Below are 15,946 nucleotides of genomic sequence, written 5' to 3' on the forward strand. Positions count from 1 at the left end.
CGCCCCCAAGCGCGCCACGGCGCTGTGTAGTACGCGTGTGACTCGGCAGTCAGAACGCTGAGACTTGAATCTGGACTCTCCCACACCTGCAAACTGTGACTTTGCGCCCTCAGGTCCTTCGGGGCCCCTTTCTATCAGCTAGGCAGAATACCAGTACTTACACTTCCCTGCATGATGCCTGTGAGAATTAAATGAGAATCTGAAGAGCACTCAGAAAATGGGGTACAGACTCTCAGTACAGAATGAGGACAGTCTCAGAACACAGTGGTCAAAAGAAAAGAGAAACCATGGCTGAGACAGGAAAAATGAACTCCCACTGCTTGTATAAAAAAAGACTAGCGTGGTAGGTATATGTGGATGTATGTGCATTTGAAGAGACTGTGTAGTTGTTAAGTTCCTCTCAATCTGTATTTTTCTTTAGTCATCCACAGATTCTAATTTTCATAAAATTATACTGGAAAATAACTGCTTTGTTTTCTCAAACATTTTTAATACCAAACCAGTTGTGTCTTACTGAATGAAATATTACAATAAAAATGTATCTTCATACTCGGTATAATAATGTTTTTTAAAAAGCCTTAGTAACCCTAAAAATATAACATCCTGAAAGTTAAAAGCAAAATGAATTTCTATCATTTAATTATACCTTGCAGAAGATAAAGGACAAGAAGCCAGAAAAAGATGACTTTTGATGTTACTTGTAACCACCACCGGAAGAAAAAGGGGAAAAACACAACTCGAACGATTCCCTTTCTAGTCAGAGAAGTCCAAGGACTTTCAGGTTTTGCCTTAGCAAATGCAGACCCTGAAAAAAGTAAAATAAATGACAGAGTACATTTATCATTCTTTAATTTCCTTAGAGAAAAAATTTCAACATTTGAAGAACAAAAAACCATGTCTAATTTTATTTTGTATTACACTGTGAGAAATGGCCAATTTTGGGTAGTACACAGAGTTTAAAAACATTCTTCATGCTATCATATTAACATTAACTCAGGTACTCTGAAAAAAAAACTATTTTAACTGAAATGACAGCAGAATTTCTCCCACATATTTTATAAATATAAGACAATGTTCAAATGTCAGTTCCAATTAGGAATTAAAAGTTACCACTTTAATTTTTATAATCAAGCCATATAGCTTGCTAAGCAAACACAAGCTGGTTTTCTTTCCTTTTTATTATTTCTTGGACTGATCTCTAGTGGGAGTAAAGACTAGTAAAGACCAGTAAATACCTCCATTATCTCTTGTACGACTCCTGCCTTCGCTTATGCTCACTTTGCTTTTATTTCTACAAACATATATCTAACCCGCTTTGAATTCTGTTTCTTCAAGGTCAATTTCTAATTGCATTAAGCTTTTATTTATTCAAGACTCACCTCTTACAAGATCAACATCTATGAGGTCTGGTTTCACATGCGCTGTTTTCTTTGGTTTATTCCTTAAACCCTATAATATATTAAAGTAGGATTGGTAAGAGAGTAGATCTTAGAAGTCCTCATCACAAGAAAAAAAAAATCTTTGTGACTAGTAGGGGGATGGATGTTAACTACTTATTGTGGTATCATTTCTCAATACATACAAATATTGAATCATGCTGTATACCTAAAATATAATCTATATGTCAATTATACCTCAATAAAAAAAACAGTATTGGAATTCAATAGATATATTTTTAAATCCAGAATAACAGAAAATAATCAAATTCTAAAGATCTCAATTAAAAAAAACCTTTAATATACTGGAGAAAAATATAACACATTGTATATTTGTTACAATTGGAATGTAATTGTAGTACTGAATACATTTTATTACTTTCCAGAAGGATAAATTTAGGGATGTGTGTAACAGGGGAGGCCTGTTTATTACTAAAAGTAAAATTCTAGAACAAAGACTATCACTACCACTCAATTTGGATGTACAGTCTGAGATGGTCCACGAGACTGTGTTGGCCCCAGATTTGCACAGGAGAGTGCACTGAGGCTGGCTGGGAGAGCAGGGGCCCTGAAAGGCCCTCAAGGTGTGATGCTGGGGGCGTTGGTGCAAGAAGCAGTGGCTCACAAAGCTGGGGACCGACTGGGGATGCAGACTTCTCAGCTGATGCCAGCATGTGGGGATGTATTAGCTGAGACCCAGAGAGGATGATGCATATCTCAGGGTCGCCACTATGTTCACATGCCAACCACTAACGAGACCACGATGCCATCTAATCACCTTAGAACTTAGACGCCATGCCCAGGCGGAGGAGGAGGAGGGAAAAGCAGGAGTCACAAACTGAATTAGTTTAAACTCGGAATTACTGAACACTAAGATTAAGTTTCTGCCACCAATGTACAGAGTGGGAATAAGGGTAGAGATCAAAATCATTGGGAAAAAAAAAACCTACACTTAAAACTAGGATGTTAAGAATTGGAAGAGCTTAGGCTAAATTCCGCAGGAGCCAAATAGAGGCTGAGATATGAGACGCAGTGTTTAGATGCTTTGTTTACTATTCATTCAATTAATCAAGTGTGCAGTAAATTCTGTTTGGTCCTGATCCAAAAAACAATGACCCCTAAGGTAAAAATTTAGTTAAGTACTGTTTGCATCTAAAACAAAGAAGAGGAGACTATTTGAGCTCAGAATTAACTGAGATGTTTAAACCAAAATGTACCCTGAAATCAAGAAGCAATGAACTCCAAACCCTTTCAAACAGTCTGTCCATGTGAAGTTGAAAACTACTCAGAGGTACAAATACAAAAGAGAAGAAAAGAGGACAGAAGACATAGCCATGGTAATTTTATATACAGTCGGATCCTCATATTCATAGATTCTACATTTGCAAATTTATTTTATCCCCAAATCAATACTTGCTGTGCTTTTGCAGTCATTTGGAGACATGCACAAAGTAAGAGTGGCAAAAAATTTGAGTCACCCAATGTGCACATTCGCCGCTGCAAACAAGGCAACAATCTGCTTTCTTATTTCAGCTCTCATGCTGAAAATAAGTATCCTTTTCACAGTCAATTAGTGCTGGGTTTTGCTTTTTTTGTACTTCTTGTTGGCAATTTTGTTGTTTAAAAATGGACCTCAAGCACAGTACAGAAGTGCGGTCTAGTGTTCTAAGTGTAAAGAAGGCTATGATGTGCCTCACTGAGAAAATGCACGCTAGATAAGCTCTGTTTGAGTGTGAATTATAGTTTCATTGGCCATGAGTTCAGTTGTTAATGCATCAACAATATCTATTAAACAAGGTGTCTTTCAACAGAAACATACATAAGACAAGGATACGTACTGATCACCTGACGAAAGTGTTATGACTAGAGGTGGAGCAATGGTCAGTATTTGCTAATTCAGTGTTCATGGTGACGTCACAGAATGTAACTCCTGCGAATAACGAGACTTGACTGCACCTGTACTTAATTTCCCATTTTAATGTCATGATAGAGTGGCTCGCAGACTATGAATCACCCCCAATATTTTGCAAATTGGAAAACCAATTCTAATAATACAAACATGTAAAAACAAAATTTCATTAATAGAGCACTATTTAGATTTGATATGAAGTTTGAGATTTAACCTTTGTTACTGCCAACAAATGTGAAAACAGTAACATATTTTGATTTACTTCTATCTTTTATACTTTCTTTTTCTAATAATTTGAAAATAACCTTATTGCCAATGTTTTATGACAAATATGAAGCTTAATTTACTGCTGTACACCTAAAATTTTTATCAGGTTGTTTTAAGAACTTAAAGTCCTTATGAGAGGAACAGTAAATTAACCTGATTTATGCAACTGTGTTGTTTTTCAATATGTTCATTCTTCTTGACCTTTTTCTATGTGGTTCATTTCCTATGTAATATTTTATTAAACATTTATTTTGAGCTACATTGTAGAGTCACAGCACAACTGCCAGTTTTACTGACTGATTGATTGACTTTGAGAGAGAGGGTGAGAGAGTTTGTGCTCATGAACAGGGGAAGGGGGAGGGGCAGAAGGAGAGGGAGAGAACGAATCTTAAACAGGTTCCACGCCCAGTGCAGAGACTGACACGGGGCTCAATCTCACAACCCTGAGATCATGACCTGAGCCAAAATCAAGAGTCAGATGCTTGGGGTGTCTGGATGGCTCAGTTGTTAAGTGTCTGCCTTCGGCTCAGGTCATGATCCCATAGTCCTGGGACTGAGCCCCGCACTGGGCTCCCTGCTCAACCGGAAGCCTACTTCTCCCTCCCCCACTCCCCTTGCTTGTGTTCCCTCTCTCACTGTCTCTCTGTCAAATAAATTAAAAAAATCTTAAAAAAAAAAAGTCGATGCTTAACTGACTAAGCCACCCAGGCACCCCTTATTTATTTATTTTATTTTATTTTTTATAATTGCCAGTTTTGATAAAACTCCCCTTCATGGTAACCTATCAGAATATTTAGAGGGTTTAAAGTAAGAAAAACAGGGGCACCTGGGTGGCTCAGTCGGTTAAGCAGCTGCCTTCAGCTCAGGTCATGATCTCAGGGTCCTGAGATCGAGCCCTGCATCAGGCTCCCTGCTCAGCAGAGAGTCTGCTTCTCCCTTTCCCTCTGCCTACCGCTCTGCCTACTTGTGCTCTCTCTCTCCGTCAAATAAATAAATAAATAAATAAATAAAAACCTTTAAAAAAACAAATAAAATAAAATAAGAAAAACAAAGAAAAATATCACTGATAAATCTTCTAACATTAATGATTTTAAACACCAAACTAAAAGATATCAGCACCCATACGTAAGCATTCATAAAATCTGATTTTAAGTAAGTAGATATTTTAAGTTGGAAAATTTTAAATTGGTTTAGAGTAAACTATATTCACGCAAAATAGCATAGCTTTCCGGACTATCAAAAAGTTTAAATGAACAAACAAAAAATGAAAACTAAGTTCCAAAGAAAAGATTTAATAACTACTGACTTAACTAGAAAGTAGAAACAATCAGGCACTATAAATACAATTACTCTCCAAGAATCCAAGTAATATATATATATATATTTTTAAAGATTTTATTTATTTGACAGAGAGAGACACAGCGAGAGAGGGAACACAAGCAGGGGGAGTGGGAGAGGGAGAAGCAGGCTTCCCGCGGAGCAAGGAGCCCGATGCGGGTCTTGATCCCAGGACCCTGGGATCATGACCTGAGCCGAAGGCAGACGCTTAACGACTGAGCCACCCAGGCGCCCCCAAGTAATATATTCTTTATTGAATATACACTTAAACTCTTACAGTATATTCCTAAGGCACAATAACACAAATTGTATGAAGTTTTGTATTTTTTCAAATCTGTAAGTACACAGCTAATGTTGAGCCAAAAAGCTTGTAACAGCTGTTTAAATTTAGAAAGTACTTCTGTTCAATGATGCAGACGTCCCATATTTGGAACTATTATAATACCGTGACTCCACCAAAGGACGTAACCATCAGTTTCACTTTCCAGAAATCCTGTTTAGTTTCCCCCATCCTGTTTTTCCTCTATAATGACTTTAAATAGCATGGTTCTTTTTACTAAAGCTTTATAACTCTAGTAAGTACTAAAACTGGGGGAAATTCCACATTTACTTTTAAATTTGGGTCAAGGTGAACAGAAAGTGGTAAGTTTTTGGTTATAATTTCTAAAATGTTTAAGAAAAAAATAATTTGCAACTTACAGAAAACTTCAGCAATATCAACTAAGGGTCTTCAATTTAAAAAAAATAAACATTTCCAAAGAATATATTTTGATTTCTTTAGTTGCTGCTCACTGCTGTGACAGACAGACAATTGAGTAGAGAGGACAAACTCAATGCATTCCGTATAGTGTTTTCTAAGTACCTGGTCCTTAGAAACCTTGGGTTTCTTTTTAGGTCAAATATTAATACTAATACACCACAGTTATTTCTCTACCTTTCTTAGAATAAATGCAAAATTATTTTACACAATAAATAATTTGCCTCCACTAAAATGTTTAGCAAGAATAGAATGTTTTAGGCTTATCAACAAATTGACCCCTTTATTTAATTCAAAATAATAAGAGTAAGCTTTAATACTGTTTTTAATTCTTCACTTACTATTACAAAATACTATCTTTAAAGGGAGATATATTTCAGAAAAAAAGTTATAGTTCTTAGCCTTCTCCAAGTTCATCCTGTCAGTGCACCAAGGAACGGCTAATATAATTCCCGTTACACTAACCTCTATTTAGGCATTAAGATAGTTCTGAAAGTGAGGAATATAGCATTTTGTGATGAGCGGATTAAAAGGTTTCAAGGCATCTTTACTAAACCTGCATGCTGCTCTTCACTTGTTTGAGTATTCTTACTCTTCATGATACTCTTGCCAGACTACCGTCTCATGGATCTCTTACCTCCCTCACTTACATCTCTCCCTTTACTTATCCATTAACTGTTGTTTCCCAGTGTTCTGTTCTCAGACTTTTCCTGTCATCAACCAGTGTAAATCTCACTCCTATAGCTGTATTGATATGTGTTATTATAGATAATATATACAGCACACATATACACATACCTATATACACACACACTTTCATACTGAGGACTCCCAAATCTCTCTCCCAAGTACCACCTGAATACTTCTAAAGCACAATTTTAAATCTGCTCCTCTTCTAGTATTTCCCATCACACTTGCTGCTGCCTGAGTGAAGTTTCTAAAACAGAAATTTAATCAGGTAACATTTTCTGTTTCAAATCCTTCAATGTCTCCCTCATTGTTTTCCAGATTATGTCCAGACTCTCCCAGGTGAGGCAGTCAAGCCCCTGCACAATCTGACTCCCCTTTTCTTTTCTAGTTTCATGCTTATGCACCCCAATCTCCTTCCTCCATCCAACCTATTACCAATCAAGCTCCTTGAGGATTCCTCAGTCAGTCATGCTCCTTCTTTCCTGCATGTTTATTTTCATACGCTCTTCATTCTGTCTGGAATGTTTTCCTCATTCTTCCTAATGTCTGTCAAACTCAGCTCATGAGTCACTTCCTCTGTGAAGTCTCTCCTAACCTACCCAGGGCTGCTTCCCCCTGCACTCCCCAACAGAGACCTACACTGAACCAATCTCATTTGTAATTATGAATCTCATCTACAAAATTATAATCCATTCCATCTTTTCCATGATTTAATCCTGTATTTAACACATAGCAGGTGCTTACGGCAACTTTAATTCTTCATGAAAATAGTTTAAAGATTAAAATTGACCAATGGCAAAGAATCCTGCTCTTTATTATAGATGACTAAGTTGTCTAAACACTGAGATTTTTTTTTGACAGATTTTTAAGAAACTATAGACACTGGTTTCCAATCTAACATAAACCTTTTCATACAAAATAGAAAATGTCAAGCCACTAAAGTAACATTCTCTGGGCTCAGATTAAATTTAGCTCGTGCAGGAACACACAGATTAGTATTATCTATGCAAATGAAAAATATAAATCTTATTATCAAAAAGGAGCAATTGCTGAGAAACAGAACAAATTCAGTTAAAAAAATATTTTTCATGCTAGCCAGGTAGCCTATGAGAATGTCTTATCAGCATAAGTGATTACATGTTCAAGAATAAACCACCTACTACAAAAACATTTCCATTAATGCTTTACTTTCCTAAGTTCTTTTAAGAAATGACCAACTCCTCAGCGACTCTACTTGCGTTCAAGTCATTCTGTTAGTAACACCAAAAGCAGATCTCAATGAAGCAGAGCAGCATTTGACAGGATCATTCAGGTGGGAAAAGTCCTGAAACACTTACCAGTTTAATAAACTGTACAGAGCAATGACAGCATCAAAAGGGAGGAAAAGCAAACTAGAAGTATAAGGTGACAAGTGAAAGGGGAAGAGAGCTGATAAAAAAATAATCATTAGAAATTAAATTTTAAAAGAACAGAAAGATGCTAAAAAGCAAAAAAAAAAAAAAAAAAATCATCGGAGGTAAAGACACACGACTATGCCAGCATAAGAGTTTACCTCTTTATTTAAAAGTCTGGATAGAATAAGTAATATTTATACCTTAAAAGTGTATGGAAAGATAAAAGATAAAATGTGGTTAATAATCAATTTATAGAACTATGTTTCAGAATATACAAAATTAAATAAACTTGTTACCTTGATTTCTCTTTGTTCAACAGATTTTTCCCATATTTGTTGATCATATGCTCCAATCTATGAAAATAAATAAAATACAACACTGCATTAAGTGATCACTGTTGGTACCCGTCCAGTAGGTATAACTCTGCTTGCACTATAAGCAACTCAGTGTTCATTCAGCACAGAGTAGATTCAGCTTTGTCTCAGACTTCTGGGATCGATATTGTACTGCAGTAGTTCTCAAAGGTACAGTTTCAGGACCAGCAGTTTTAGCATCACCTGGGAACATGCTGAAAATGCAAACTCTCTGGCCTCACCCCAGAGCTGCTGAATCAGTAATATGGCTGTGGCACCCAACTATCTGTGTTTTAAAAATTCCTCTAGATGATTCTGATATACTACTAAAGTTTGAGAACCACTGCCCTAGGGAATCCTTTATTTTAAATAAACACAGCTCTGGTACCTCCAAGAAAAAACTACCAATAATAAATGTTTTATGGAGTTATTTTTAAAGAAAAAAATACAAATGTTCTACAGAATTAAAAATTCATAAACATGTAGATCAGAGTTACCACTTGGGTTACAGTTTAAACTGGAAAATAGTCTTGAAAGCGACTGAAGACACAGGGTAAACATCAAGAAGTAGAATTCCTTTTAGCTTCTATGCCCATCGCTCTCAGATGCTGGGAAGTTCTCTGAACTATACCTTCACCTGGGCAGGATGAACAAACCATTTTTACTCTCTGTCTCTAAGTTCTTTGCTGTTAACACCTATTGTCCCAGCACCTTAATCCCCAATGTCCAACGGGACACTGAAATGGGTCATTAGCTTATAGTTTTAACTGAGGATTTTCACTTTTGGCGTTAATGGAAAATTAGAATCCTGAGAAATTAAAATCACTTCAGTTAATTACAATTACAAGATGAGACAGAGACCAGAGACAGGCAGATATATTATGAGGATATTCAGCAAAGAGTATTTTCTGACTTATAACATCATTCTACCCAGAAGTCTTTTTTATCTACAACATTCTTTAAAATCTTGTTTCAAGAAATGAGAAATTGAGAATCCAAGCTGGTTTAAAGACAGACATGAAGGGGGTAGAATAAAATGATTACATGACTCCATAAGAACCCTTTATTTCTATTATTCTCTCTTACACATCATCTTATTCGTACTAACTTCTCTGGCCCGTTAAATCCTTTTCTCTTTTTCATCAATTTCCTGTGACTCCTTTCTTATTTTTAAAATCACTTTGTCATATAATATACACTGCAAATTAGACTCTTAGAACATCTAGACCAAGCCACATGGACTGAACAACTCACTTAGATGTAACCAAAATTGCCATGAGTCTCTCTCTAAAGCAGGACAGATTAGCAATAACCAATTGGTTGGACTTAATGGCCGAGCTGACCTGCAGTGACTAGTTGTCCTTTACCCTCCTAAATTTTAAATTCAATCAATCATCCTCCTTAAAATCAAAAAAGTTAAGCATGGGGACACAGATTCCACAAGAGCAATTCTGCTTTAACTTGATAATTCAGAATGACTGGGTTTAATTCAATTAACATTTATTTTTTATTTTTTTAAGATTTTATTTATTCATTTGAGACACAGAGATACAGAGAGAGAGCGAGAGCATGAGCAGGGGGAGAGGCAGAAGAAGGAGAAGCAGGCTCCCCACTGAGCCAGGAGCCGGATACGGGGCTTGATCCCAAGACCCTGGGATCATGACCTGAGCCGAAGGCAGACGCCTAACCATCTAAGCCACCCAGGTGCCCCAACATTTATTTTTTTAAATGTGCAACTATTTCAATGGCACTGCATACTTTTTAGTGAAACAATAACCCAAACTAATAAAGAATAGGTACCTATATGTTTTAATGATTATTTTGACAGTATTTTGTTTTGATGTATAAAAGAATGCACTAAATTCTCTTTAAAAAGAACTCTATTTTTATTTCAAGATGACAAGAACATGGACATGGAAATATATGTCTCACAATCTTAAAATCAGGGAAAATAAAATAATGCATATGCAAAAAAACAAATCAGAAATGCACTGTCAATCCTTGGCCTACCCAGGTTTGATGCAATCCCAGCAAGGTACTCAATGGCTCCAGGCTTAAAAAGGTTCAGAAAGTCTAATAAATCTTGCAGGGAAGCGGTGGCTAAAAGTGGAAACGCTTTTTGAAGGCCAAGGTACTTGTAAATAGCAGAATGTAACCCTAAAAAAAGGACAGTGGTGGTGAGGGATAGTCCTATAAAAAGGATGAAGGTGGCTTATTTTATTGGAGAGTCCATTTTTTTTTCAAAGACTTGATGATGGGTTATCTTAACCTTTAAAAAAAAAAAAAAAGATAAATGTCACTTTCCATTACAAGCAATTAAATGTCTCTCCAGTGGAGACATCAGTTTTCTTTTGCAGCAGACATTTTTGTTTTAAAAATACTACCAGATACACCCTTCAGTTACATAAACAAATTGACCACTTTCTTGAAAAACACTGTGAGGGTGCCATGAACCTAAATGCGGGTTCTTTACATGGTCACAGCTCTGCTTGCTAATGCATATGCCCTTAACAAATTAGTCTTAAATATAAACTCAGACTGAATTGTGTCTGTATCTTGGGTTGTGTGTGTGATACATCAAAGGCCTTGTGAAATCAGGGTGGTGGCAGGATGCCAGAAGGGCCAGGGAAGGAATTCTAAAGATCCCTTCTGATCTAAAGCCTCATTTGATTCCATGATGAAATCTGTCAAGATAGACCGGAACACCTGCAGCTGAGGTCAAGCTAGTCCCCTGAAAGAAACATAATCTTCGGGACGCCTGGGTGGCTCAATCAGTTAAGCGGCTGCCTTCGGCTCAGGTCATGATCTCAGGGTCCTGGGATCAAGTCCCACATCGGGCTCCCTGCTCAGTGGGGAGTCTGCTTCTCACTCTCTCTCTGCCGCTCTCCCTTCTTATGCTGTCTGTCTCTCTCTCTGACAAATAAATAAATAAAATATTAAAAAAAAAAAAGAAACAATCTTCTGGTCAATCATCGTAGAGCAAGAAAAGAAGTGAAACAAACTGAAAGAGAAGAACCATCTGCTCAAGACTTAGGGTCAGGGATGAAGAATAACTTGTAGAGCTGTGCTAACAAAATTAAAAGCAAATAACAAATTTTCTAAAGATTCTATTTCTATTCTACCTCTGACACACAGACACTTGGCAGACTAAATCACCTAAACTTGAAACTTTTTTTTTTTTATTTCTTCTAAAGAAAATTAAATCAAAAGCTGAGTCCAGTTATAGTTCTCTGCAAAAAATCAGGTCAAAAAATCACCTTATTTTTTAAATTCCATACAAAAGATTAAAGGAATCTCAGTAGTAACATTTGTCTAACAGAACAGAAATTTTAATCAGATAATATGTTCTTCAAGTGAGAAAAGAATATTATGTAATATTTTGGCTACTTCTACATTTCAGCTATCCTAACATATTCTCCCCTGCCCCCCACAAAGCCTCCACTATTCGAGTGTCTAGAAAAGTGCCCAACATTCTACAGAAACAAAAGGATGTATACACACAAATAATGCTTTGTTGGTAGACAGACTTACAAATACCAAGCTAATTAGTGTATGAGTAGTTCTGTGGCCTTCCAACCATATTCTTCATAACTGACAAGCTGTTTCAAGGAGGGAAAAACATTGCTTCTCTCATGAGAGAAGACTCTTAAATCCTGATTTACATTTGATGTGCAGGCAACAGTTCTGTACATGTTCAGAAAGTTCATTCTCTGGTGCTTGGCTATGGTAAGCAATTTTATTAACACTCTGGTTATTATTCGCACAGATGCCATGAACACCTTAAGCTTCCAGTGTCCTCTTACCCAACCAGAGCTGACCTCTTTTTTTTTTTTTTTAACTTGGTCCCTTTGCTCTCTACAAATTCATCCTGCATCTTCAACAGCAGGTCTGACAACCCTATATTGATCTCTTATAATACTTCCCATAATGACAGTAAGGACAATTCTAAATTTCCTTCCCACAGGCTTTAATTCCTAATTATTGTGAGCATTACCCTTCCCGGCAGAACATCTAGCCAACTACTTCAACTACTAAGATTGAAGCCATAAGATGCAAATATCTTTGTTTGCTATCTTCTCCATCTCTAGTATCCATTTTCTCGATTGTTTCTAGTATTTTCATTCCTCCTATTTTTATAAATGAACTTTGCACCTTTACAGAGGTAAAGACTGATTAAAAGCAAACCAAAAATAATAATAATAACTGAGGGAACAGCATCCTGAAAGCGGTAAAAAAAATTTTTTTAAGGAAAAAATGAGAAGAAATTAAGACACTATAGTAATATCAAGTGAATTAAAATTGAATTAAATGAATACTATAGATATTTTCTGACCTCCTGAAGACTATCATAAAAGGAAAATGTATATGGTATAAATCTGAAATTAATGTAGCTAATGTTACATTAAGTATATATGTAAATATGAAGTAGATATTTAGAAACATGAAAGCCATTAATAGAAATTATCTAAAAGAAGTATATAAGAGAACAACATTTTTACTTTCTTCTTTGTATTCACTGTTACTGTACCATTTTTTTTTCTAATAACAGATATGTACTACTTTTATAAAGCAGGATTCTAATGCAAGTCTGGTAGACTCCAAGTTAATTTGAACTAATTATCTAGGAAATTAATGTTACTGTCACTAAATAGTATCTTTACAGGGAATCCTCTACCTCTACCTGTCATCAGTCTAATTTTTTACGTTTCTGTACACTGAGACAAACAAAATGGGGCAGGGGAAAAGAGGGGAGGACAAGGAGGGAAAGTCAGGGATAGAGAGGGATGAGGGAGGAGAGGACTGGTAGGTGGAGAAAAAGACTGTCTTTGTCTAGGTGTCTGCCAGAATCAGTCTTCTAAGAAAAAAAAATTTGTAATGAATATGATGGTATCAAGAGTACAAATGTTAAAACCTAGACAATTAGATGGTGAAATGAGAAACACGTATCACTAAGGAATTCTAGAAAAGAAACGTTTGAAAAACAATTTGAAAAGCTACTCTTAGGTGATCCGATTACCTCCTAGGTCATCACATTCAGAACAGCAGTGGCTCAGATATCAAGAGGCTAAAGAGAAGGTATCTTGCTTCAAAAAGGTAGTTACCAATAGTTTAATTAGATTAAGTGCTTAGATAAAAGATTTAGAGTTCACAAATAAATATAAGCTGGGCAAATAGAGGCCCAGATTTGCACACATATTTTAAGCACCTCATTTCCTTAGCGAATGAACAGATAGACCATAATACTATATATCAAAGTCCTAATTTTTCCTATCATTTTCTATCATGCTCAGTTTCATTTCTTGGAATCTCATTTCAGAAACTCTGAAAAGCAAGCTATTAATTCTCATAAACATCAAATTTAATTCAAAAAGTTAACACAGAGTCCAAATCCCTTCCTAGCTTGGTGCACTCAGTAAACAACTGAGGCCAATCGTGACCAGGACAAATGTAGTCCACCTTTGGTAGCAAGAGTGTGTGTTAAAAGCATGACAAGGATACAGGCTCAAGAATCTCTTGAGACCATTTCATCCTAAAAAAAAAAACAAACAACAACAGCAAATAAGAAAGAGATGCCTGTGACCTTGCTGATTCTTTCCATCTCTAAAGTGACAGTAAATATATTCTATTTTTTTCTGTGACTATTTTTTGTACATACATCATCAACTACAAGACCCTTATAGGTAAAGTTCATATTGCTTTTACACTTATGACAAGTCCCATATTTTAACAGTGATTTAATAGCTGTACAACCAAAGATAATTTTTAACTTTGAGTCTTTTTTTTTTTTTTATAAAAATAGAAGTTATCAATCAGAAAATACCCTGTTATATTTGGAGTGTTGGTTTTTAAACTTTCGTTCTCTCATTGCCTTAGTTGATCAGCTTCTAATGTTTCCTGACAGGAGTAGAGAAGACTCCGGATTGTGCAAGAGAAGTGGATTTTCATCCTGCCTCCTTCATAACTAGTCTTATGGTCTTGGCAAGTTTCTTGATCTCTGAGCATCTGTAAAATGGGGACAACGAAACATACTTCACAGAACGAGAATGTAAAAAGGTGATGTCTGGTATACAGTTGGTGCTCTTTAAATATTAGTTCTTTCCTTTCTTGGTAAGTCAATCTCTCTAAGCTTTAATACCTCATTTTTAAATTGATAAAGTTGACCTATACTTAATTTTATAACAATATTTATATTCACTAATGATGATTTGGATGGCCACAATTGCTTAATGTGTGAGTATGGGGACAGAAAAGACCCATTACTACTATGAAAAAAAGAACCAACAAAAGCAGCTAGAAATGCCTGAGCAAAAGGTACAAAGAAGAAAACAAAAATAAGGTGTGTGGAGATAAATTCATTTTCTTAATTAAAAACCAATGTTATACTTTTTTAAAGAATTGTTCACAGTTTGTGTAAGACTGATGAATTGTGCACAGACCTGTACCTCTGAAAAAATAATACATTAAATGTTAAAAAAAAAAAAAAAAGAAGATAGTAGGAAGGGAAAAATGAGGGGGGAGGAAATTGGAGGGGAGGAAGAACCATGAGAGAATATGGACTCTGAGAAACAAACTGAGGGTTTTACAGGGGAGGGGCATGGGGGGATGGGTTATCCCAGCTATTAAGGAGGGCACGTATTACATGGAGCACTGGGTGTTATACGCAAACAATAAATCATGGGACACTACATCAAAAACTAATGATGTAATGTATGGTAACTAATATAATAAAATTAAAAAAAAAAAAAAAGAATTGTTCACAGTTTATAAATGAAAACAGGGCTGTCAACACCCAAAACCTAATTTGCCCAGACACCTAAACTATGTAACTTTCATTCTCACAAGTTTGATAAAAAAGAGAAATTGAAGTGTGGAACAATATAATAAAATTAAAGTTACTGAACAAAACAGTGACTCTGAGAATAAAATATCCAGTGAAAGGAAACTTGTATCTATAATCCCCCAAATGATGCTGTCACAGAGGACATTCTGAAATCAGACCTAGTACTTCTGTTCATATCACTAAATTATACTAAAGAAACTATTTGGGTCACTCAGAACTATTAGAATTATTGATTAACCTTGAGATAAATCTCTACCTAGCATTAGTAGAAACTAATTCTTTAGACTTTTTTTAAACTTTTAATTCCAAAGTATAGCTCTCCAGTTTATCAAATAGGTTTTCACTGTTCTTTGCTCATAACTGCTGCCTTTCAAACAGACTTCTCTATTGAATGCCTGGCAATATCTCTGAGTCCTTATAACTGCTCCTGAAGAGCCTTGTTTCTAACCTATTATCTTAAAAGCAATTCCCCTTACTTCTCCATTTATATGCTCTCCTATTCTATTCTCTTGTTTCTTCACAATGTCCTATTTTAATCAACATACTGCCCAATGTTTGTGATTGCCCATCATGTGCGTGCACACGCACCCCCTCCCCCAGACCTATAGAAGTCAGACACTCAGGTGACTTTAACGATGAGGAACAAATGAGGAAATTGAATCATTTAATTTTATGATATGAAGTATGAAAGAGGATGATGTCAAAAAGGTGTGGTCTGAGGACATGGCAAGAGCCAGTAACTCTTTTGAATGTATAACAACTACCAAATTATTTTACCAAATCTTTAATTCTTCTGAATCAGTCTTTTCTTAGAACTCTAAAAAACATGAAAAGCCAAATCACAGAAGCCTTTTAATCCAACCATTAAAATATTCCTCTACAGTTCTAGAGTTATTTGGGGGTAGGGGAGAACATGGATAAGTATCAAAAGAAGTCTAAATCATGAAATAAATATGAATAA

The 15,946-nt window shown here is 35.8% G+C and overlaps 1 protein-coding gene across 5 annotated transcripts in view; it reads right to left on the bottom strand.

The window, feature by feature from the left end:
- PHTF2 (putative homeodomain transcription factor 2) overlaps nucleotides 1-15,946 on the bottom strand; it is a 112,874-nt gene that overhangs the window by 44,853 nt on the left and 52,075 nt on the right. For all 5 annotated transcript variants that reach the window (XM_081799663.1, XM_081799659.1, XM_081799660.1 and 2 more), the window contains 3 exons: nucleotides 8,088-8,144; nucleotides 1,380-1,449; nucleotides 647-805 (listed from right to left, as the gene is read on the bottom strand). In XM_081799663.1, coding sequence (XP_081655789.1) covers nucleotides 647-805; nucleotides 1,380-1,449; nucleotides 8,088-8,144 — 286 coding nt within the window. The remainder of the gene's footprint in view (nucleotides 1-646; nucleotides 806-1,379; nucleotides 1,450-8,087; nucleotides 8,145-15,946) is intronic.

This window comes from Leptonychotes weddellii, chromosome 12 (genome assembly GCF_054177405.1).
Source record: "Leptonychotes weddellii isolate Sample4059 chromosome 12, ASM5417740v2, whole genome shotgun sequence".
Classification (NCBI taxonomy): domain Eukaryota; kingdom Metazoa; phylum Chordata; class Mammalia; order Carnivora; family Phocidae; genus Leptonychotes; species Leptonychotes weddellii.